The sequence below is a fragment of the Pseudochaenichthys georgianus genome, chromosome 6 (genome assembly GCF_902827115.2).
Source record: "Pseudochaenichthys georgianus chromosome 6, fPseGeo1.2, whole genome shotgun sequence".
Lineage (NCBI taxonomy): Eukaryota > Metazoa > Chordata > Actinopteri > Perciformes > Channichthyidae > Pseudochaenichthys > Pseudochaenichthys georgianus.
Window position 1 is genome coordinate 26,949,354 of NC_047508.1, and position 25,766 is coordinate 26,975,119.

Consider the following 25,766-nt stretch of genomic DNA (forward strand, 5'->3'; position numbering starts at 1 on the left):
GCCTTGCCTTGATAAGAGTCCCGGCCTGAGGACAATTACAGGTTTTGACAAAATGTATTTGCATTCAAATGTAATGGGTGGTGCTTGGGACATAGCATACATCATGTTATTCAAAACTGAAAAGAAATTTGAGAATGTGTCTAAAGAGCTATTTTCTTGTTTTAAGTCTTTAGCCAGACAGTAAACAGCCAGAATATCTCAGATTTGTGATATCAGTTGAGATTGCTCAGTCAACTACTTGCATTGCATTTTATATGAAAATTAATAAAAGCACACATACTGCATGGAAATTAAGGCAAAAGTAATTTATTTCTCAGATTGGTGAAAGCATGGTAAAAAAGAAAAAAACTCTACCTGAGAGAAGAGACTCGTACAACAAAGCAGTTCGTCTGCCAGCACAAAGAGATGGATGAGGTATATCTAAAAATAACAATGTAAGAGATGGAGTAGTAAAAGAGGAAAGCATGAAACATTCTGGTCAAAACAGAAACCACATTTCAAAGTTTCAATGCTTTGCTACATGAACAAGGGGAAATCACACTCATCTTGGCAGTGTTACAAACCAAAACCACCAGCAAGTCTGGCATCACACCAGAATTTGGTGTTTTTGGTTGCCCTTAAAAAGAGAAACAATTCAAAGTCTAAGAAAGGCACAAGACATGTAACTGGAATGTGGACAATCAGAGAAAATGCTGTATTGCCAATAAACAGTATGAAAAAAATACACGATATGTTTCAGCTACAATATTTCCTGTATTACTCTATTTACTGCCGACAGTAAAAATAACTCTTCCCAAGTTTTTGTGATTTGTGAAATTACAATTACAATTATTTTTCTGAAAAAATAACTATTACGTTTAGCAAATAGAGTAATACAAATAATGTGAGCTGGCAGTACAGACAAACATTTCAGTAAAACTAATCTGTGACTAAAATGGCCAATAATTCTATATTTACATTTTCAATAGTCTGTCATGTTAAAAAACAAACCCTGATTTTCTTTATATTATAAAAGGTAGAGGTTATTCCAATCAACTTCTATTATCTTTGGTAGGTGGCAGTGTAGGCAAAAAAGCAGTTATTCTGCGAACAGTTTTTTGTTTCAGTTTTCTCATATTGGATTGTTTATTCATATGCCAACACTTTCTGTGATAAGTTGGGCAACTCAAACATACCTGTCAGAATATAACTAACAGTCCTTCTCTGACAACACTAGATGATACACTCGTAAAATTAACTTAAATATTTAAATTATTTCCAGTTTAAGGCTTTTCCTGAATCTGTAAAAACAGCACTTTGTGGCCCCAGTAGGCTACCTGAATTCACAAAAGAAGGCACATTAAGTATGTAATGGAACAAATAAGTGGGGGGAACTTAACAGGTAAACGGAGGTACACTTAAAATAACTTTAAACTCAAATACAAATCCTACACATTGACAAAATAAATATAAATTTTTCCATAATTTACAACATGAAAAATAAGGCTGTTTACCATAAAGAAAATCTGCTGTCAAACACAGATATTTCCTTTTGTCACAAACAAAACAAACAGTTAAGACTCATGTGCAAGACTTGTGATGATATAGGTCACTTGTGTGTATACATCCTTGAACTTCCATTTTTAATTCACGTTTTTGTCTTTGGATCAGAGAAGTTCCTTTGCAGTAGGTAGTGCAGATGATCTTTGCCTCAGTCAGGTGACATGGTGCATCTTCATTTGTAATATCACACAGTCGTTGGCACTCATGCACCAGTACCCTAGCAATAGTCAACAGAACATCCAGTGTAATAAACTCTATCAGTAGTATTTCCTTAACAACGATTGTCACTGCTGTGGATTGCTTTTTCTCCACACAGCTCACATAATGAAGACAGTATCCGATCTTTGGACACCGTGGCTGTCGGTCAGCAGGTTGTATGGTTATGCATGCATCAGGCTCTGGCCTTAAAGTGCTCTGGTTGCCGTGGTTGTAACCGTGGCGATCATTGTTATGGTGCAGTGAGCAGGTGACAGGCTCAACTGTGCCTAGGCAACACACGGCGGTTCCACATGCCACGTTTGGAGTGATAGTGGTGGAAGAACTTCCTCAAGTAGAACCTCTCCACCTCCAGTCCTGCCTGGAGAATCCTGAAGAAGAAAGGAGGGGAGAGTTTGGTAACTTACATCTATATTAAGGTTAATAATTGGCCAGCACTCAATGAAAACAGGCGCAATCTGTTTATTCTTGCGGCGCAGATTCCCATATAAATACAAAACTTAAACTACTTATTAACAGAAATACGTATACTAGTTGGTTTGATTTACATTATTTTGTTCAACATTAGATTTCGACTGATTTATTCGAGATATATATTTTTGTATTATAAAAAAGCCATGTGAAGGTAAATGCCGCCTTGTTTTTTCATCTGGTTATTAAAAATGGCTTCTAACCTAAAAATAATAATAATAATAATAATCTTGCAACATAATGCAGCGTGAGGTCCCTGCTCACTGTAATATACACTGCTTTAGGAACATTAAAAAATGTAATTACGCAAGGACACTCTTACACTGTAGTGTATCACCTGTTCGTCCTATTCAACGCATTCAAGCAGTTATTTTGTAATCCATCTGCTCCTTGTTAAAGTCGAGTATGCAAGTGGAGAGACCATTATTACTGTTGGTAACAGCAACACTGAGTGGCAACACATATTTCAAATTGGCCTATTAAAAAAAACATTATTCACAATAAAGTGGAACAAAAAACATGAATTTAAAATGGCAAAAAAAAATATGAGCAAGAAAACAATTAATCTGAAGAAACAAGGAGAAACCTGTCGAGGAGCTCCCAGTCTTCTCCTCCCCAGCGCTCTTTGAATTCCTTGGTGTTCATTCCTCCCACTGCGTCCAGATCTGACTTAAAGATGCCCAGCAGGCCAAAACCGTTGACCTCCCAGTAACCTGCAACACAGGTGGTATGTCCACATGTTCATATATATGTAAAATTGCCTACATCCACAATTCTCCTAAAAGGGCAATACTTACCAGAGCGCTGCTTTTGATGTTTGAACATTAAATCAATGTGAGCAAAACATTACTTTTTATTCATCTACCCCTGCCCCTTGTTACAAGCTGGCAAGTCTGATTGTGTGGCTGTAGGGATTAAACTGTTAATCCTACATGTCAATGCAAATTAAGAGTTTTGAGGTTTCGGTGTGGATTCCTTCCCATCTGTGGATGCAGACAACTTGCTTGTTTTAATACTGACTATCTGAGTCGACAAAGGAGCATTGAAAAAGTGGGCTTCCTATGATGGGTCAGTCGTAACACAACAAGCACAGAACACAGAAAAGCGTACAGTAATCTGTATATATAGAACAGGCACAACACAAAAAGTCTAGGAATGGCAGCTTTTCATGTCAAACCAAACCAGCCAATTTTTTCTGCAACGAAAGGCTTCCAGCACTGTCCCCTCTTCAAGTTTACCTTCTCTCTCCAACTTTGCTGTACATCTAACAGGGTTCCTACCCTCACTCCTGACTACTAACTAATTTAACAATATCTCACTGACTTCACTGAAGATGGGAGAATCTACCTTTGGCATCTAATGGCGTAGCCCCGCAGGACAGTCTCAGCACTATTGGAGCAAACGCCATGTATCCCTCCACACAGTGCTTCCTGATGGTGTCAATGATGGAGGGAGGGAAGTGGATGTGGAGGTCGCACAGAAACACAATGCTGTGGTCATCCTTAGGGAGAATGAGAAGAGAAAATCAATACAAATATGGTTTTAATTTTATTTACACGTGTCTATTAATTTTAAAACTCTGTTGCAATACTCACATCTATAAGATTGATTCCTGCTTGCAGACCCGCAGAGCGCTCAAAGTTTCCGCTCAGCTTCACATACTGGTACCTGATATGTTCAACGGGCAACATTTTAGAACAAATATATTCTGTGTGATTGTTTTATTACATTAAGATTGAACATCACAGTGAAGAAAACACACACACACATACCTGGGGAGTGAGGACTTCTGCAGAGCCTTCCTCACATCAATGTCAGTGCTGTTGTAGTCGGCGATGATGAGGTTGAAGTTGGAGTCTCTGGTTTCTCTGAAAAGTTGTTCCATATCTGCAATCAGCTGCTGCACCCAACGAGCCTGGTTTTTCACTGAAAGTTGTATAGACAATTGGTCAGTAATGCATGAATAGACAAAAAGTGAAAAAAACATCATCAGTATTTAACTGTCATACTGAATAGACACTCAAAGATATGAATTGAGTAAGACATTTTGATGGTACTATTGTCATATAATACATCTGATAAAGACAAAACAACAGAAGATAAACAGAATACATGTATCTTTAACTAAAGAAAAAGGAACTATTGAAAATGTTATCTACAATCAGTATTTCAATGTCAACCAGTCTGGTTTCAAGGCAGGTCACTCCACAGAAACTGCCCTCATTGCTGTCACTGAGGAACTGCACACTGCTAAAGCAGCCTCCCTCTCCTCTGTCATCATCCTGTTGGACCTGTTTGCTGCATTCGACACGGTGAACCATCAGATCCTCCTTCACACTCTCCAAGAACATGGAGTTTCAGGCTCTGCACTTTCCCTCCTCACCTCATACCTCAAAGACCGCACCTACAGGGTAACTTGGAGAGGGTCCGAGTCCGACCCTTGTCAATTAACTACAGGGGTCCCTCAGGGCTCTGTTCTTGGTCCCCTCCTCTTCTCCCTGTACACAAACTCACTCGGATCTGTCATTAGCCCGCATGGTTTTTCATACCACTGCTACGCTGACGACACCCAACTAATTTTGTCCTTTCCCCGCTCAGAGACCCAGGTGGTCGCACGCATCTCTTCTTGTTTAGCTGACATCTCTCAGTGGATGTCCGCTCATCATCTCAAGCTCAACCTTGACAAAACTGAAGTGCTTTTCCTTCCGGGAAAAGATTGTCCCACTCTTGACCTGACCATCAACATCGGCACCTCTGCTGTCTCCCCGACCCAGACTGCAAGGAATCTGGGTGTGATCCTGGATAACAACCTGTCCTTCACTGCAAATATCGCTGCTACAACCCGCTGCTGCAGATACACGCTTTTCAACATCAGGAAGATACGCCCCCAGCTGACCCAGAAAGCGACGCAGGTTCTGGTCCAGGCTCTAGTCATCTCACGCCTAGACTACTGCAACTCCCTCCTGGCTGGTCTACCTGCATGTGCCATCCGACCTCTGCAGCTCATCCAGAATGCAGCGGCTCGTCTGGTCTTCAACCTTCCTACATTTTCCCACACCACTCCGCTCCTCCGCTCCCTCCACTGGCTTCCAGTAACTGCTAGAATTCACTTCAAGACACTGGTACTTGCGTACCATGCTGCGAATGGATCTGGCCCTTCCTACATCCAGGACATGGTTAAACCGCACACCCCAGCGCGTGCACTTCGCTCTGCATCAGCCAAACGACTCGCTGCACCCTCACTGCGAGGGAGACCCAAGTTCCCATCAGCAAAAACACGTGGGTTTGCTATCCTGGCTCCTAAATGGTGGAATGAGCTCCCCATTGACATCAGGACGGCAGAAAGCTTACACACCTTCCGGCGCAGACTGAAAACTCATCTCTTTCGACTCCACTTAGAGCGATAGAATGACTAACAAAGAACTGCTAACAGAGCACTTATATACTAATAAAGGACTGGCTTATCTAAAGCCAGTTGAGTAGCACTTGAACTGATTGGCTCTATGAAACCTGATGTACTTATATGATTCTGTTTTCCTCAAGGTTGTGTCTTCCTGGTCGAATGTACTTATTGTAAGTCGCTTTGGATAAAAGCGTCAGCTAAATGCAATGTAATGTAACTCCCTTGACTATATTATTCTTCAAAAAATAGACAATACTGACATTAATACACCATATATTTAATTACTGAAGTGAATAAAGACCTCTGGGCACTATTATTTAGCCTCAGTGTAAACTGAACAATTTCATTGTATAAGACGAGTTCAACAGTCTTGCCATGACACAATCTCCAGGGTGCCAGAAGGTTTTTCTCTTTGATATTTCATTTTAAGGATCTAATCCCGTAAGGCCTGTCCTTATTCCTGTGCATTTAAAAGATTGGCTTCTGTAGTTTCCTCTTTTACAAAAGGTCCACTGAGGTCTGAATTTTTATTCAGCTCTGAATCCGCCATGGATGGCAATATAATGGAGGTCTTCTTTTCTTTGAGAAACAAAATAATGACTAGGATGCTGTGGTTGGGACATGACTAATAATAGTAATATGAGACCTTCTACAGGTAATTGGGTCAAAGAAGTAAGTGCTGACATATTGAGAGTTGTTTGTTATCACCCAAGTACCTTGAAGATTATTGTACTTGTGACTTAAAAAGATGGTGAAATGAAATCACAAATGAACAAAAGGGGCGTGTGAAGGGTGGATGTACCTGGTACTATGAAGTGAACGGTGGCCTCTGGGTTCCAGCGGAAGCCCACCGGGTTACACAGCACCAGCTGAGGTTCCTGTCCTTGGAAACGGAAGTCCTTGCTGGGCTGCCTGCTATGGTGGATCAGAGTGTAGATGTATTGCGATAGGCGCAGCAGCTGGCCGTTTGCATCTTTCAGCTCAAGCTCCACAAGGTAGCGGCTGCCCTGCATCCCGTCCACACGCTTCACAACGTTAACCACACGCACCAACGTGAACTGCCTTCAAGGACAGAAAGAATATAAAAAAACATAGTGAAATGCACTTTTAATATATACAGGTTTTTAATTGTATACATGAAGAATGTCAGATTGTACTTGCTATTATATTTAATTGAAAGGTTGATGTGACAACGTTTTTTTTCTCCATTTATTATATACTTTAATTGTTTTTTCACTTAGGTCAGTGGGTCTCAAACTATGGGTCAAGCTCACCAAGCTGTTCTAAAATGGATGTGAAAGGTTGTTACATAATAAACAAGAAGGAAGTTAAAAAAAACATGAAGTATTTCTGCTACACAAATACTGTAAGGCTGTTTTTTCTTTTTGGTTTTCTTTTATACTGAAATATGTATTCAAATTAAAACATTTCACATCCCACAGAGATACCAGTATTTATCTTGCAGAAGTTAGGCAATAAAAAAAAATTGCATTCTATCTTTTTACCCATTTTATATTTCTAATTATTGAAAAAAACTCATTACATTGAGGCTGATTTCTGCCATGAAAGCAACTCAAGATTCAGGTGATGCAGTCCCTGGTGCAAATACAAAAAAAGTAGTTACCCATGGTGCTTTTGGTTGAGTTGGTCCATGAAAGCCTGGACTATGGGCAAAGCGTCACGGGGCTGGAGGAGCACGTTGCCTGAGATGTTGCATTGTAGGTCGATCCAGTCCGACCGCTGAGCCTGAAGGTCCAGGTGGTTGACTTGGAAAGTCTGGCTCCAGTTTACCTCAGTGTCAAACACCGGCGCTGGGGTAAGATCCTCGTCATCCGTACCTTCAAAGTCTTCCCCTGGTCCCCAGAGAGAGTCTCTCCGTCTCACTGCCCTGTTACGATCCTCCTCTTCTTCCCCTCCTTGGTCCTCCACTTCTCTCGTAACTGACTGTTTTTTCTCCATTTTGTCTTCAGCCATCATTTTTGCCCTGTTAATGCTATTTTCTAGATCCTGAAGAGGCATTTTCTTCTTTCGCTCCCTATCCCTATGTTTTTTTTTGGTATATGTGTCCCTCTGATTTAGCATTACTACAGAGTGCACAATGTCCTTCTTAGGAGTCGCAAATTGGTGATTGGCAGTTGGCTGAAGATCGATCTTTACTAACTTCCGCTGAAGGTCCACTGTGGGTTTTTCAGGCGGAGGAGCATCCTCCTTCTCTAAGGGTTGAAGCTTTGAGTCTTTTAGTCTCTGATTTTTGGTACTGTTCATTTTACGGGACCTCTGTATATTAAGCCGTTTAGAATGTAGCTGCTCTGAGGGGACTGCTGGTGGTTCCATTGGTTTAAGCTGCTCTCTGTCCAATGACTTCATGGGATTTGTCTTTCCTGGTCTCACAGCGGTCTTTACTGATTCAGGCTTTCGTTTCTTTGCTGGTTTTAACTTTCCCTTCAGTTTGATCTTTTCTACTTTTTCAATCCGGCTCTCCAGCTTTAACTGTGAGCGGTTGTGTTGCAGAGGTGGTTGATGTTTTGAGGCTGGTGTTGTTTGCTGAGGTTGGGCTGGTTTCTGTTGCTCTGGGACAATGTCTTTCCCTTGCCTCCTTTGCAACTCATCTGTGTCCCGTCTTGTGTCAGACGTGTTCCGTAGCTTGTTATTAGTGTCATGCACGACTAAGGAGAAGAGTTTGCGCCTGCGTCTCTGAGCATAATCATCAAAATCATCACCATAGTCTTGAAAGATTGCGTTATCAACCTGGTCCCGTCCCGCTTCCTTTTCTCTTTGATAGGTTTCATTGTTCAAGTAATCTTCCTCAACTTGCTCCGATTTTCTTCTTTGGAAGCCAAAATCTAACAGAAAACAAGAGTGTTATAGACTGACAATACAAGTAACTTACATTTTTTTTTAATTAAAAAATTAAAAAGACCTTGTCCTATGTTTCCTGTTTCCTGCGTATCAGGTCGGTCTAGTCTCATGTATCTGGAGAAACCAAACCTAGAGACAACACACATAATCAGGCAGAGATTAATAATAAATTAATTGGCCTGATGTTAGATTAAGATCACAAATCACTGTATTGCTTGAACTGAATCTCTTTTAAAAAATAATAAATAAAACCCTTTCATGTTGTGATGTGAACACTGAACAGCACCCTCTGTTGATCATACTGTAAATCTATTTTAATTATTCTCTGTCCCACAGTTTGCATTTCATTTAGTACAGAATGACACACAAGTGTTACAACATATGGATCATGTTAATGCATGGAGTCTTACATCTTCATGTAGTAGGGACTTTCGGGGTAGAAGCAGCTGTTCTCTGCCTCCATGTGTGTAAGTCGGGTGTAGTCATTGGGGAAGATGTAGGACATGTGGACCTGGGAAGAATAAATGACACTGTTAAAGCTATGAGAGCTTGCTGATAAATCAGGGGATCTTGTATTAAGGAATGTCAGAGCGATGCAACAGGTTTGTGCAGAGTTTAGACAATAACAGAACTGCATGCGTTTCTTTTTCTTAGCAGATTTCAGAAAATATATTAAGTAAGGTGCATATTCAAATAATCTCCAAACTAAAATAGTTTTGTTGAGGTGAGGAGGTCAATATCACTCTCATATAAAACTGCTTCTACATCCTAACTGCTTAACATAAAAGCTGCGTCTCAATTCAACAGCCAAATCCTTCAAAGTATGCATTTTAATGCCGAATACATTACAGCGTCTGTTCCATCTTTAAAAGCTCCCTTAATGTCTGATTTTTTTATGAGAAGGATCCAAAGGCTGGATGGTTCAAGACCAAACATATCCCAAAATGTATTGCATTTTAAAATGGCATTCCCAAAATGTACTGGGAACAACGGCCTTGAGGGAAAACAGAGTGACACTGCTGACCTGGCTCTTTTCAAAAGCATTTAAAACAAATTAAAGGTCACTAGTTTACACGATGTATCATACCAAAGTGTCAAATCAACATATTGTGTGCTATCAGGGGTTATGCGCAGGAGTATTTCTTTGTTGGCCAGTAACATCCTCGTGTCTTGTTGTCACTAGGAGGTTGCTGGGCAACCAGCAGACTTCAGGAAGTCAGCCCAAAGTGACGAATAATCAGGTTGAGGTTAAAGGATCAACTGAGGGAATCAGAGGCCATGCTACGATGTGAGACGCTTTCCAATCGATGCAGCATGTCTTCATCATCTTTAAACTAGTTCTCCGAGGGCATTATATACTGCCATCATTTAGATTCCTGCTTAGAAGGAACACATATTTAAACAAAATAAGAGTTCTATGAAAGATGGAAAAAACGTCCTGTATAACTCTGGAGCAGGAAGAAAGAAACACTGTGTCCTCAATGTAATCCTCATCTGTATTCAGGACTTTTTTGTGTGAATATTGAGCTCTGAAGAATATTGTGGGTGTAAATTGACAAACTTTATAAATACATACAAACTGCAGTCCTTGATAGCGGAGGAGAGGAAAGTCTTTTATTATGTAGCTGGGCTTGTACGAGCAGTCAGGAAGGACACCTTGTAGGAACTTGTTGTCTAGCAAAGGCACTGCAAAACACACACAACACATTTGAGATAAGAATACTTTGAATTGAGTGGGAGGATATAAGCAGCACAGTACTTGTAATTGAAGAGTCGGAAATGGAAGATGAGGTCATTTATCTGCTGTGTGGTAAAGAAAGAGGCCAACAGTGAGACGTCTCTCACCTTGGTAGAAAGAGTCTCGCGGGTCTTCCCTCAGCATGTCTGCTGCACCTTTCTGCTGTTCTGTGGAGGTGTGCTGGTGGCTTGCAGCCGTCTGTGGTATGTGGGCTACATCACTCATTAACAAGGCAGACTCATCTGTGGGACAAATCACATGACATGACAGTAAGAGCTGTGCTTACGTTGCAACAAAACCACTGACTTGACAAGCAGGTTTGAGCTTCCTTGCAGAGACAATGTGAGATGGAGACCCCCGCTGAGCTCTAGACAAAGACAGATGTACTGCGTGATGCATTGTTTAAACAGCAGGATTGATGTATGGGTTTTCTTTGTACTTACTAACGTAGAGGGAGATGTGATGGGATTCAATAACCTTGAAACGAGAGCCTTGGTCAAGGAGCTGCCACTGTGTGAAACCAACACAAAGAACTGCATGTTTCTTCCCATTTATGACTCATATTGCACAGGAAATAGACCTAATATGGCTATGGTATTATATATATATATATTATATTATAATATGCCATTAGGAACAAGTAAATAAGACAAATAAAGAAAGGAGGGGATATTTTCGATGACTTACTGCCACCTCCACATGGTCAGTCCCTCTGTGGTTTTGCTTGTGGATGACTTCAAAAAAGTACCTTCTTTGAGCAGACAGCCTGCCAGACAGTAAAGGGTCATATTAAGAAGTACAGTATATTAGTCACATCAGAACCTAAGCTGTTCCTAAATAGAAACACAATCAATTAGCTTTTAGTTAAGTGTGTGTGTGGGCTCCTAAGTAGTTTCTGTTATGTTATACTGTTAATGGATTCTTTACCTAATCAAATGGCCTAAGTAAATGCTGTACATTTTGCAGAGCTCCTTGGGGCAAATGTGTGATATTGAGCTGTATAAATAAAGTTGATTTGATACATAAAGGAATGCTGCAGCTCCCACGGTCAGATAAACATCAGTTCACCAGTATCTTTTCCTCTGCAGCCTCTTCAAGCCGATCAAGCAGATATATATATTTTTTTTATTAGGTTTATTTTGGGTACTACACTGTTTGTTTTCTCTGAACATATTATTTCTGCAATCTTAAGCTCATCTCATTGAAGCGGACACTTGTGGCAGAACAGGCTCTTGTTGATGTCAACCAACAAAAGTAGTCATCATGTAGCCTACTAAATATCCTGCCTGGTTCCAGTTAACCCCACCCACACAGCCTGAAAAGAAACGGCACTATGTAAGCAAATATTTCCATGAAGTAGCAACAACTGTAGGTGGAATTCTCAGAAGTGCATATACATTTTTAAGCAGAAATGCTTACGCATGGGATCTTTGACGTAAACTGCTTACGTTAAGGCATTGGTTTAATGTTCTGGCATAAGTTCTACACTTTTACAAAAAGAAGACTTATTATAGAATGATTGGCAATGTTGATTTTTGATTTAGCTTGTGTTGTTTTATGTATGTTTTGTAGAGGAAGAGTGACAAAGGACAAATGTTAATTCCCGTTTAACAGCGCACCAATCACAATTCTATCATTTATGTTGCCACTGTTCAATCTGATAAGACCACACTCACACAGCCCTGATGAAGCATGGCATTCATATCTTGTATAACTACCCAAGGGTCTCCAACAATTGAGTTTTGCAGTCACGCAAAAAGTCTGTGTCATAACAGTTGTTCCTGTTTGCTGATTTTTTTACATAAAGGCCTGTGAAATACTGTATATTGTCAAAACTCACCAGAGTGGTTTGGAGGTCTGACTGGCATACTTCTCAAATTCACCTGGGGCTGTCCATTCTGTTCCAGTCTAGAGAAGAAAAGCCAACATGTAAACAAATATTACAGACAGTAAGGTTTGAGGAAAGGATCAACTGCTGCTTCAGAAGCTCATAGATTAGCATACCTTTCCAACCCATGCCAATGACTGCAAGTTATCGGGAGAGTCATCTGTGCTGAGCCAAAATTCTGAGTTGTCATCAGAGCTCAAAGCAAACACAAACTCTCCTGAGAGACAAGGAGAGAAAAAAAAGGAGATAAAGTAACTGATTAAGTAAAAGATAGAGTGATATGTATTGCACACATGTACATGCTAATAGACCGAAACTAGATGAAAAAGTACATGTTGTACCGTCAATGTAAGGATGTAGATAACCAAATATCCTGAGCCCGTAGTTGGTCCACTGAGGAGAGACGGCCAGCTTCTTAACTGTCGTCCTGGACTGAAAGGCGGAGGAAGGGGAAACACAAAGAGTCAGTCATGATGCTTACTCAAAGTGAGACTACATCTTGAGTCCAGGGACGTGAGGATTTAGCACGTGGATGTAGAATGCACCTCTGAGTGAAAACAAACCGTGTGTGTGTGTGTGTGTGTGTTTAAAAGTGCTTTAGTCCGAGTGAGTGCAGATGGTGACTTTGCACCATGAAAATACATTATTACAGTATATTTTCTACTGTTGAGTATAGTTTACATTGTTTTATCTTAATCTATTGTATATGTCTATACTTATTCCTGCTTGCACATATGTGTAAATTGCACTGATGTTTTGCATTAGTTTATGTCTTCTTCTTTATGTCTTAAGTATATTGTATGTTGCAATGTTGAATGAACTTTGAACTAAATATGATAAAACTAAGATGTAGTAATTGTCCTTCTGACAATTAAGCCTTTGAAAATGTAATCTTGAACATGCTAGTGTGGCTAACAGTTTAAACAATCAATTCAATATAACACATGTCAAATGAAGATAAGGTATTTACTCACATGAGGATACAGTGGGTAGTGCATGTTCTTGTGGAGGTCAGCTGTAGAACTGCCACACCAGTCCTCAAAAACATGCAGATTGGCCTGTCCCTTATACTGCAGGAAGGAAGACAGAGGACAGTGTTGGGACCACTTGTGTTTGTGCTGCAGTCAGTCAGCAGTGGGACAATTAACCATCTGGCTTCAGTACTTGGTAAACTAAAACCTACTAATACAGACTTCCTTGGATACCACTTAACAATACAATGACGTAACCACTGATTCCAACAGTCACCTGATACCAACTACCCAACCCACTTTCTGAGTACAGACAAGCCTTGTTTAAAGGGTCGGTTTACCTACATTATAAAGCATTACCTCTAGTGGTAACTAGCTGTGCAGTTTTAGTTTATTTATTTGTTAGTGTTTTTTTTAAATAAAGGCTCCTATATTTCTGGAGTCTTCCCAACTGTATGACATTCAATGGAATGTGATCTGTGCTGCTCAAAGCATTATATAATGTAAAAAAACAAATGCATTATTTCAGATTTATTTTGTGTTATTTTTCAGTGTACATAATACTAGATTTAATTATGGCGGAGGCAAACATCTCATATATACACTATATCTCAAAATCTATTCAAATAATGACACCAAATCTATTTGCATATCTGGGAACAAAAGTGGGTTGGAATGTTTTATCTGTTATTTGAGATTATCTGTTTGTAAATTATATTATACACAGGTGGGCTGGGGTTACAGGAATTATGTGACAGTGGAAACCGTTGTCAAATAGCGCGTCCCCGCCTCAAATCCAACAAAGCCATGAAACAATGGCACACACGCATACAAATAAAGAGGCAGTGGAGGGGCCCGGATGTCCTGTAAACAAACACCTGTGTGACATCTGCCAAAGAGGCCATGTTATCTGATCTGTGTGTGCTGGTGGCAGCACAGAGGCAGAATAATGCAGGTAGGAGCCAAAGCCTCAGTATAGCAGTTCATCAGATTTCATTAGCAGTCCAGCTAAATGTTAAGCTGTCATCAGCACAGTAAGTTAAATATTAGCGTGACCCAGGCTCAGCGCTGCTTTCAATAATTTAACAACGTTGTTTCGTTCTGTTTTAATGTCTGTGATCAAAGGCCACTGAGCGGCTGTGTAAAACAATGCCTTCAAGCTAAAACTAATTTCATTCATGGGTCTTCCGCACCTTTTTAGCTTTCCTTCCCTTCTAAATCTGTCAAGGGTGTGACATTTAATGGACTTCCTTAATGGTATTGCTGTGTACTATCGTGAAAGCTTCACAATTGTGAGCAATTTCAGCTTTTCTTTTACTTGTGTGATTTAATAATGAATAGCTTTGTGTTTTAGTGTGTAAGTTGGACAAAACACTACAATTGAAGATGCTATCTTAGACTATAGAAAACTGAGAGAATACTTTTCCCACTTTTTATAGTCCAAACTATTGATCAGTTAATTGAGAACATTTCGGATGAATCAATGTTGACAACAACAACAGAAATCAATTAATTAAATAATACTTTATCAAGTTGGTGAGAAAATTCTTTTAGTTGGATATTACTGGGATAACTACTCTAGAATAAACATCATAAAAATCCAGGGCAGTTCACAAATATATTGTCATATCAGCCCGTTTAGTTTTAGTTTGGTTGTAACATTGATAGTTAATGAATCACCAGGTTTAAGGAGTTATAGAGAGTGAACAATTTCTCATCAGCGACTTGGCACCCACGCATACTGTAGGTGATCACTGGGGCTAATGCAGGTTTGCTTACTCTGGTGTGCGAAGCCAGACACAGCAACAGCCTCCCCTAAACATGAAACATGAGGTGCAAGCAACTGGCCGAAGCACAGCTCTGCTTAATATAGTGGAAACATGATGACAGAGCAATGGAAGCTGCTGAAGAACACCCTACTGGAGGAAACATACTGTACACAAAAGCAAATGAGCTGAGGTGGGAGGGAAGTGGGCAGGCCTGGGCAGGTTATTCAGAGTTCAAAAGAGGTGAGACAGTGCGTTTAAGCATGCAGCACTCTGGACCCGCTCACACAAACACACACACCTCTGGTTTCCAGATTTGTGGAGTGTAGCTGGCCCTCCAAGCAGTTGAATCCTCCACAGAGACTGGTTGATGGTCCCTTCTGACCTGAAAAACACACACGTTAAAGTCTGAGCCTGTTTTTCCTCTACCTCTCCATGCACAAACACATGGTACCAACGTATTTTCTATCATCATTTTTTCCCCCGCCACTAGACTTACCCTTTCGTCAAACATGGATCTCCTCCAGCTACTGCTGTCAGGATTCATACCTGAGGAAATGATTAAAAACAATCAGCTAACAGGCAAGTATGCATCAACTGTCCACAGATGGGTCCATTTGTCTTAAGTACTCTTATGATTGATGATTTAAATGTAATATGGGATTTTCCAGGTTGTTATTCATATAAATATGAATTCACATTCAAACAAATGTATTCTAATCTATAAACAGTGTTTCTCTATCTGCTTCTTTTTCTTTTTTAGTTCAGGAAAATCTGTTTATTTACAGAGAGAGGGAGTGTGGAGAGGAGAAAGCACAAAGTACTTCTGTAAATAGCATAGCACAACCACGCCTTAAATTGACCTAACTATGAAGGCCCCCCCCATCACATCCAATATAAACTCTCTGGATGTCTGATAGCAGGTGTACGTAGCCTATTTTAGGTATTACCAGATTTCGATTTTCTCCCTTTTTCATCCATTTATTATGGGCAAACAAAGGAGACCAGTGTCCCAAACGGAGTCCCACCCATCCACTCCCTGTTCCATTTCAATGCAGATGACCAGTGCATTTAACTCATCTTACTCACAGCCTTCCATGAGCTGCTATGGTTTTACTTTGGTAAAACAGATGCAGAAATATTATTCCTTTTAACCACTTCTGGCATCTTTCAAATTATAGGGTGGTGTGTATTTTAAAGAAGGACCTATGTGTTTGGTTTTGTATGAGCTTGTGGTGTCATTGAGTGAATTGCAGTCTGTCATTATCACTAGGGTGGAGATCTCTAAACACACACACCCTTGAGACATGTGGGACCATTTTGGCAACACACGTAATTCTAGAGTAGCGGTTAGGAAAAGCAAGTGAGGAATATTTTTATCTTCAGCTGCAGTCAGTCCTTTTACTTAGCCTTATACCGCTGCCTTTCTGTGACAATATTCGGAGGGATAATGCATTTGTTGAATTATTTTTCTTTTATGCCATCATCAAATTAAATAATTTCAAACTGGCTGTATGGCTTTGTTTGGTGGACTTCCTGACTCAAAGCTGAAATGTTACAGTTGATAAAAGAAAATGTTTGCAGGGCGACAGACTTTCAGCCTTTCGCACTTATTGTAAGTCGCTGTGGATAAAAGTGTCAGCTAAATGCAATGTAATGTTATACAGAATACATAAATTACATCTAAACAAGGAAACTGGAGGATTTTCATGTGGCTGTTGTATTATCATGACATTTTGGTCTGTGCGCTCTATTTTGTAGACTATATTCTACATTTGGTACAGCTACCCTCCTGTTGCAGCCCAAACTTTTTTTCTACTGGAATATTTGTTCGGGTTAGAAGGATTTTAGACACTGTTTCACTTGGTGGGATTCTATGTAAAGCAAACAGTTAAGACAGTCAAATATGCAGTTCACAAATAGTAAAGGTATCAGATATGGCATAAGTAGCCATTGCAGTCAGGGTCATGCCAAGCGTTTCTTTGCCAGGACACATTTGATCGGCTGGATTAAAGTATGTATCATTAACTCAAATACAGCTGTTACCAAAACGATTATCTAGAAATGATGGAGGATTGCCCATAGAGAGGATGACACCATAGCAATAAAATCACCCGCCCACACAGGCAGCTTTTTCTCCATCAGGACATTTATTAACTGCAGCACTTCATAGGTTATCTATGTACTTAAGTGCCCATGTGACCTACATGTGGGAAAAACAAGCCGTCCCTTAAAGACCTATATCTGCAGAGCTGAGCCTGAGATCACACCTATAGTAGTGACAGGCTCGCCCTTTCAGTTTCAGTCAGGGGACCCTATACTGCAGTTTAATGACGACATGGACGGAAACTGTACTTTTGGCCTCTTTGATCCTCATTTCCTGATTATAACATATTGGTGTGTGTGTGTGTGCAGAATGTAGCGTAGCGTTGAACTAAGGTGTTTAGTGACGTATTACACATAAACAGTAATGCTTCATGCAATACATATTAGGGCTGAACGATATATTGTGTCATGGCGATAACCGCGATATGCGCATGCGCGATATTCACACCGCAGGGACGTGCGGTTTTATTCATTCGTTTTAAAAATGCTAACGCACTTTAGCACAGAATTCAAAATAAAGATACCCTTATTACTTATCGAAACTGCACATACAATATATCCGATTAAAGCTGAGACTCCACAGATTATTTAAGTATAGTATCATCACTAAGCGATCCGATCTCGCGACAGGGGAAGCAAACACAGACATCACAACACGACCTTTACGGAGCTTTTACGGGAGATCGTCTCACCGTAGCTGTCAATCTGATCAAAAGACGTGTTCAATGGCATTAAAACGAGAAAAAACACGGCTGAATCGGTTGATCCATAGGTTAATAATGTATCTGTGGCTTTGAAGCAATTGTTTATAATCCATAATTCCATTTTTATGTAAAAATCGGAGCACAAAAGTTAGCTGCTAATGGTAGCCACCAGAGTGTATTCAGCTTTCGGTTTTGGTTATGCGTCACTCTCACTCCTTATTTGTTCATGTGTTGGTGTGTGTAGAACTTCCCCTCGATTCCATTGGCTCTAGCGGTTATAAAGAGATTTCATTCGTCAAAATCGACCAAGGGGGGCCAGAGATATGGAAAATCCACCCAAATGACCCCAGAAGTGGGTTTTTTGCTAAATCTCTTGTTTTGCATCAATCTTGATACAGGGCACTTATTATATGTTGTACTTTGGATTCCTAAAGCTTTTAGTCTACTAACCCATCATCCAAGGGTAGTTTTCACTATAAGTACAAAATAATTTTTGGACGGACACTATAATTTACAGTTTTTTACTATGTTCAATCTGAATTTTCTTTAAAATAAAAAACATCTATATTGATTCTGAATTTTCTACATCCAACTCACTTAACTAACTTATCATTACTTTGAGAGAAAAGATTATTCATTTAACCCTTTTAGAAGGGAAGATATGGTCATTTGTTCTGGGAATGTCATTTTCGAGCCTGAGACCTGAAAAACAGGCTCAGTGCTTAAAGGGAAATGGAAACACTTTTCAAACTGCTTTCCATGCGACAATATTACCATTAGGAAATGTATTTATCTAGTCTATTTCCAATGTAAACGATCGAGATACGCGAATTTACTTTTTGAAATACGTGCCTAATGACCATGGGCGCTTCCATTGCTCCGGGACTTTTCCAGTGACGTCACTGACTGGGTACGGCTTCCTGGGCCAAAGCTCAATAACAAACAACATGGCGTGCAATGCACCAGTAGTTTACATTACAAGAAAACGGTCGTCGTCAGGAGTTTATTGTATTGCCCCAGGCTGCACAAATGGATTTTATACAAAGAAGGAAGAAGTACATTTCCATAGGCTGCCACTAAAGGATGAGAAGCTGCTCAAAGTCCAGTCTGGATGCCTGGTTCAATACAAAACATTGGATTTGAAGCCAGGATCTGTTCCCACAATATTCGATTTCTCAACGTATGCAGTCGGGAACACCGACCGTCCCAGCACGTCGGCCGCGCAAGACAATGACAGTGTCAACAAACGTGAAGTTCGAGCCACCAAACGAGTTGCTTCAGCTGCCGAGAGAGAGGTACATATTGCAGCACTACCAGATTACTAGCTCACACATGTATTTACTGACACAGTGTGACCTTATTAATTAACGCAATCGCGTCCAAACTAAATGGTAGCTATTATTATGACGCACAATAGAGAATTGGGGGTGTTCTATAGCTCAACTAATTAAACTGGCATACACACGCAAAATGCTGACAGTATATTCTTATATCTCCTGTGATTTTTCCATTACACTTTTAGGTCTTCACTTTTGCCTTTCAGCTCTGTTTGGAGGCTATATGTGGTCCTTAACAGAAGTCCCACTGTGTTGAAGGGGCTACAGCCAAGGAATGTGTAGATAGGCGAGCCCTGTAATGTACGACTGAGGCATGTGTTTACACGTCAGCCGTTTGTTCAAAGTGTGTGTTTCATGTGTTCTCTTGTGGGCAGACACCAACATGACTATTTTCACTGTTTTCATCTCCAATCCTGCCAGGGCGGTGACACCCTTATGTTATACTTGGGTGTGAGTACAATGCAACAGATGGCAAACGCAGGCGTAAATAAGGTAAAGGGCAGGAAGTTGGATTACCAAGTGTGAGACGAGACTTCCTTCTGTTCTGAGTGTAAACCTGCAATCTGACCTACCCCCCCCCCCCCCTCGCTCTTTCCCCTGCTCTTAAAACACACACACTGCTCCATCTCTTTAAATCGACCTGTTGTCTCACCTGCTCTAGGCTCGTGTTTCCTGTGCAACAATCCAGCATGATTAAAGAAAGGTAAAAGTATTATGTAAAATGTATTCCTGTTAATGCTCACATAGTGACTCCTACACCAAATGAAAAGTCTTGTAATCCAATACAACTGCAATGAATAGTCCTTTTGTTAGTTAGTTCAAACTTTATTGTGCACAGTGCACATCATGGAAACATGTTTTGTCTTTGGCTTCACCACACATCATTTAAAATATGTTGCTTAATATGTGTCAGAAAGGTGGTTATTTATCCAGCGGCACTTTGTTGTGTTGATGAACTGCAGTTTACTGTAGTTTTTTTTTTTTAAGATTAGTGCTATATCCACAATTAGAAATTAGGTGGTTCAAATATATATGTTTTAATTGCAGTCCTATCACTATAAAAGTACAGCTTCAAATGTGAGACAATGAAATGAATGAAAACAAAGTAAGAAGTAAGGAAGGAAGTGAGAAAATACTGTTGCATCGTTTCTTTAGAAGTTGCACCATGTTTACCTATTGCTGCGTGACCCTTTCATTGTTCCTGTAGCCAGATCTTTCTGCAAACTTTTTCATGCACATGCTCACTTTCCATTGTTATGCTGTTGTATCAGTAACACGTTGTTTGTTAGATCCAAGCCCAGTGTGAATTATGCATCACTTAAAAAAATAACACTTGTCGTACCGGCGACCACAGACTTACTGGTATCACTGCTCCAAGCTTTTGCAGCCACCATCTCATGGTACACTGCCACAACTCCGACCAGCAGAATCGCCCCGAACAGAAGATATTTGCAATTGCGCCGCAGTTTCTTCAGGGGGAAAAACGCTGCGAACATCTTGTCTCTCATGCGAAAGCTCCTCCCGAGTTATTCATCGGTAGGGTCACCCGCTTTGTCATCAGGAGGGGACCGACCCCGCCGCAAGCCCGTCCGCCTGCCCGCCACCCACCGCTGCTCCTGCGGGTGCGCACTAACGGCGCCCTGGATGTCCCCAGCGCGCGCGGCCCCTGGTGCTTCTCATCCCGCGAAAACTCCCACCATGACTTTAGGCAGCCGGTAATCCCCACTGTGAACTCTCTATCATCAGAAAAGTAGCTCCGGCTAGTCAAGCATTTCAGTGCACGCGAAGCCGAACGAACAACGGAGTGAGCAGTGAAATCTCACACCAGCATTTACTCCACACAACTTCATGACAGGACAGACAGCAGATGCCCGAAAGCCGATCGGAACAGAGACAGTGCGGCCTTCAAAGTAAAAGCACTGTTAAATCAGAGTAGTGATAAATAAAGAATTGATGCACGGCCTCATAGTCGAGTTATTGTCTTTAGTGTACTTTACATTACCGGTAACATTTAATAATTTCATTCACATTTTAGTTTATCTGTTTCTCACTTCAAAATAAGTGTCACTGCACTGTGTGGTTTATTTTTGAAATATGATCATTCCGGAAATACTTTTCTTGCAGTTAGTTTGACACAGAGCCCGAGATGCTAAAATACTACTTAGTATCTCTAGGGCTCTGGTTTGACGGTTTGACACTCCTCGCTCTGGGATTAAAGGGAGGAGTGAACATGGGCAGCACCCACCCATCACCCTTCTCCTCGGGATTTACCTGTGACAGGTAGGACAGGTTTTCCCTTCAGTGTTTCAACAAAAAGTGATGGAGCTACCTATATACAGCCTCACATTGTTATTTTATAAGAATTATTCTCAAGAAGAACCCATTCGTTGCACAGCACTTTGTCCACTGGGCTGTTAGTTAATTGTATTAGTTCACAATAAAGCTAAACAATAATTATGAAACTACCCATATTAGTAGAAATGGACATTAAACACGAACTAATGCACATGTTGTGCAAGTGAGAGTTTATAGAAAGGTATAGTTTGTATCAGGTTATTGTAATATACTACTAACCTGAACAAAAGTGAATACAAATACAGTTTAATCAAATATGCAATATAGTAAATAGAGCAATTATATAATTACAGCTGGCCCACATATAATCTCTAAGTGCATAATAGTTATATGTGGATGCATTGTTTAACCTGTTTGGTAGAAATCCATTTTATTTTTTTCTTGAACAAAATGAATGCTTTTCTAATTAAATTGTGGTTTATTTGTCCGCTGCGAGGCAAGCATACAAAGAACAAAATAAGATGGCTACTGCTGCTGAGAAAAACATAAACACCCTCCCAAGTGATTCCACCCTCCCTTTATCAACCTCTGATAATAGTATCTTTGTCACAAACGAAAATCCTATCAAAAAACATCTAGTCTTCAATACATCAAATACAATAAAAGGAAAATGAATAGCTCTTTTACTGTATCATCTACCTGTAGAGAACAAGCAATGCTTGGCAGGAATCACACCGCAGAATCCCATTCGTAAACTGACACCGGTGAGAGAGCTGGAGGATCAGATCAGATCATGTTTGACCTCGGGAAAGAAGACTCTGACCTTTTGACTGCTGCACTTTTGACAAATACTAATTAATACATTGTGCAAAAACACATTTTATCTTAGAATAATTAGCAAAATACACAAAAGCCTTCAAAATATAAATGCTTCCATGTTATTGACATTTAATTAAATATATTTTTTGGACAGTGGAAATTGTTTTTGGTATTTCTCCTTTGCAGAAAACATATTTAGGCCTGCCTCAATCTGTTTTTTTTTCTTGTGTGTTCAATAAAATATTAGAAAAGATCCATTACTATTCTACACAATTCACTGATATAAGAACATTTTATTTACGTAATCTGAACAGCAGTTAAAAATCCAAAGAAATTAAAATTCATGAAAAGAAATAAAAAATCATGATTTCACTATCAACTGATTATTCAAACGTCAACTTGAATATAAACGGATGTGGTGGTAAAGCACCTTTTAACACTAGACCTTCTGTATGAATATGTCATACATCATGGAGTATAGGATTGGCTGAATTTTTGCTCCTTTGAAATACTTTCAGAAGATTTCTTAATAACATTGACACATTTCTCAGTTTTCAACTGGCAAAACAATTTTCTTCCTCACTAAATTTGATTTTCAATCAGAGGGGTGAAATCAGTAATGCACTGTTACTGGAAACTGAGAAACATACGTTTGGTGTAAGTGTCCTAAAGTCTCACCGATTTCTGCAATTAAACCTGTTTGTCTGAGGGAAATCCTTCTTCTGGCATTTGGTTGTATGAGAAAGTATTCTAAATGTGTATGAATATGTAATTTACTCTGTCTGCAGTAGTTCTCCCAGTGGTTCCTAAACAGGGATATGACAGGAGAAAGGGATTTTGCAAAGACAAACCGGTTGCATTGCCTTGAAAGCCTTGCAGTTGCAACACAGTCAACTCACTTCACAAATACTTCACCATGTCTGTAGGTGAGGTTCATGTCGTGTGATCTGAGAAATTCATGATGGTATTCATTGCATAGATAGGTAGACAGTCATGGTTCAAGAAGTCAGACAGTTGCAAATAAGAGCAACAAAGTTTAGTTGTTCATTACAAATTGCTGTTTTCATCCTTTAAAATATGTAAACTAACTTCTTTAATATAGCTATACAGTACCAGTCAAAAGTTTGGACACACTTTCTCATTCAATGGCTTTTGTTTATTTTGTTTCACTTTTTTTTACTAGATTAATACTGAATACATCAAAACTATGAAAGAACACATATGGAATTATCTAGTAAACAAAAAGTGTTACAAAATTCAGTATATATTTTTATTTTAGTTTCTTCAGAGTAGCCCCCTTTTGCCTTGATGACAGCTTTGCACACTCTTGGCTTATCTCAGTCAGCTTCATGAGGTTGTCACCTGGAATGGTTTTAAATTGACAGGTATGCCTTGTCAAGAGTCAATTTGTGGAATTACTTGCCTTCTTAATGTGTTTGAGACCATCAGTTGTGTTGTTCAGAGGTAGGGTTAGTGCACAGTGGAAATCCCTATTTGATTACTGTTGTAAACCATATTATGGCCAAAACGACTCAACTCAGTAAAGAGAAACGACCGTCGATCATCACTTTAAGAAATGAAGGCCAGTCGATCCGGAAAATGTCAAGAACTTTGAATGAATCTTCAAGTGCAGTCGCAAAAACCATCGAACGCTATGATGAAACTGGCTCTCATGAGGACCCCCCAGTGAAAGGAAGAGCAAGAGTTACCACATAATGGATAAATACACAAGAGTTACCAGCCTCAGAAACTGCAAATTAAAGCACCTCAGATTAGAGCCCACATAAATGATCACAGAGCTCAAGTAGCAGACAAATCTCAGCATCCACCGTTCAGAGGAGACTGCGTGAATCAGGCCTTCATGGTCCAACTGCTGCAAAGAAGACACTACTGAGGATGCACAACAAGAAGAAAATAATTGTTTTGGCCAAGAAACACAAGGATTGGACATCAGAAAGTGGAAATCTCAAATCTGTACTTTGGTCTGATGAGTCCAAATTTGAGATTTTTGGTTCCAACCGCTGTGTCTTTGTGAGACGCAGAGAAAGTGAGCGGATGGTTTCTGCACGTGTGGTTCCCATCGTGAAGCATGGAGGAAGAAGTTTGATGGTGTGGGGCGGCTTTTCTGGTGTCACTGTTGGAGATGTATTCAGAATTCAAGGCACACTTAACCAGCATGGCTACCACAGCAATCTGCAGTAGCCAGCAAAATATTACATTACATTGCATTTAGCTGACGCTTTTATCCAAAGCGACTTACAATAAGTGCGTTCGACCAACAAAATACAAACTTGAAGAAAACAGAATCATATAAGTACATCAGGCTTCATAGAGCAAAAACATTTCAAGTGCTACTCAACTGGCTTTAGATAAGCCAGCCCTTTATTAGTATATAAGTGCTTTGTTAATAGTTCTATCGCTCGAAGTGGAGTCGAAAGAGATGAGTTTTCAGTCTGCGCCGGAAGGTGTGTAAGCTATCTGCTGTCCTGATGTCAATGGGGAGCTCATTCCACCATTTTGGAGCCAGGATAGCAAACCCACGTGTTTTTGCTGATGGGAACTTGGGTCCCCTTCGCAGCGATGGTGCAGCGAGACGTTTGGTTGATGCAGAGCGGAGTGCACGTGCTGGGGTGTACGGTTTAACCATGTCCTGGATGTAGGAAGGGCCAGATCCATTCGCAGCATGGTACGCAAGTACCATTGTTTTGAAGTGGATTCTAGCAGTTATCGGAAGCCAGTGGAGGGAGCGGAGGAGCGGCGTGGTGTGGGAAAATTTAGGAAGGTTGAAGACCAAGCGAGCAGCTGCATTCTGGATGAGCTGCAGAGGTCGGATGGCACATGCAGGTAGACCAGCCAGGAGGGAGTTGCAGTAGTCTAGGCGTGAGATGACGTGAGCCTGGACCAGAACTTGCGTCGCTTTCTGGGTCAGCTGGGGACACAGCCTCCTGATGTTGTAAAGCGTGTATCTGCAGCAGCGGGTTGTAGCAGCGATGTTTGCAGTGAAGGACAGTTTGTTATCTAGGATCACACCCAGATTCCTTGCAGTCTGAGTCGGGGAAACAACAGAGGTGCCAATGTTGATTGTTAGGTCAAGAGTGGGACAATCTTTTCCCGAAAGGAAAAGCAGTTCAGTCTTGTCAAGGTGGAGCTTGAGGTGATGATCAGACATCCACTGAGAGATGTCAGCTAGACAAGCAGAGATGCGTGCGACGACCTGGGTCTCTGAGCGGGGAAAGGACAGAATTAATTGGGTGTCGTCAGCGTAGCAGGGGTATGAAAAACCATGCGGGCTAATGACTGATCCGAGCGAGTTTGTGTACAAGGAGAAGAGGAGTGGACCAAGAACAGAGCCCTGAGGGACCCCTGTAGTTAATTGACAAGGGTCGGACTCGGACCCTCTCCAAGTAACCCTGTAGGTGCGGTCTTTGAGGTATGAGGTGAGGAGGGAAAGTGCAGAGCCTGAAACTCCAAGTTCTTGGAGAGTGCGAAGGAGGATCTGATGGTTCACCGTGTCGAATGCAGCAGACAGGTCCAAAAGGATGATGACAGAGGAGAGGGAGGCTGCTTTAGCAGTGTGCAGTTCCTCAGTGACAGCAAGGAGGGCCGTTTCTGTGGAGTGACCTGCCTTGAAACCAGACTGGTGCGGATCCA

The 25,766-nt window shown here is 40.6% G+C and overlaps 1 protein-coding gene across 1 annotated transcript; it reads right to left on the reverse strand.

The window, feature by feature from the left end:
- Window positions 1–318: 318 nt before the first annotated feature.
- b4galnt3b (beta-1,4-N-acetyl-galactosaminyl transferase 3b) lies at window positions 319–20,830 on the reverse strand. Its single transcript, XM_034086028.1, has 20 exons — window positions 20,362–20,830; window positions 15,354–15,403; window positions 15,156–15,239; window positions 13,092–13,187; window positions 12,459–12,549; window positions 12,234–12,334; window positions 12,070–12,137; window positions 10,917–10,995; window positions 10,673–10,739; window positions 10,337–10,471; window positions 10,068–10,177; window positions 8,902–9,002; window positions 8,553–8,620; window positions 7,257–8,475; window positions 6,435–6,694; window positions 4,002–4,155; window positions 3,825–3,897; window positions 3,577–3,730; window positions 2,816–2,942; window positions 319–2,129 (listed from the first exon to the last, which is right to left on the reverse strand). Exons 1-20 carry the CDS (start codon window positions 20,507–20,509, stop codon window positions 2,018–2,020), a joined length of 3,297 nt encoding a protein of 1,098 aa, XP_033941919.1. The 5' UTR covers window positions 20,510–20,830; the 3' UTR covers window positions 319–2,017.
- Window positions 20,831–25,766: the final 4,936 nt, after the last annotated feature.

Coding starts and splice junctions, on each gene's coding strand:
- b4galnt3b (XM_034086028.1), bottom strand. CDS start 20,509: ATGAGAGACAAGATGTTCGCAGCGTTTTTCCCCCTGAAGAAACTGCGG. Junction 8,476..8,552: donor AACAGGAAACATAGGACAAG/GTCTTTTTAATT, acceptor GTTTTCTGTTAG/ATTTTGGCTTCCAAAGAAGA. Junction 3,898..4,001: donor CAGAAGTCCTCACTCCCCAG/GTATGTGTGTGT, acceptor TGAACATATCAG/GTACCAGTATGTGAAGCTGA.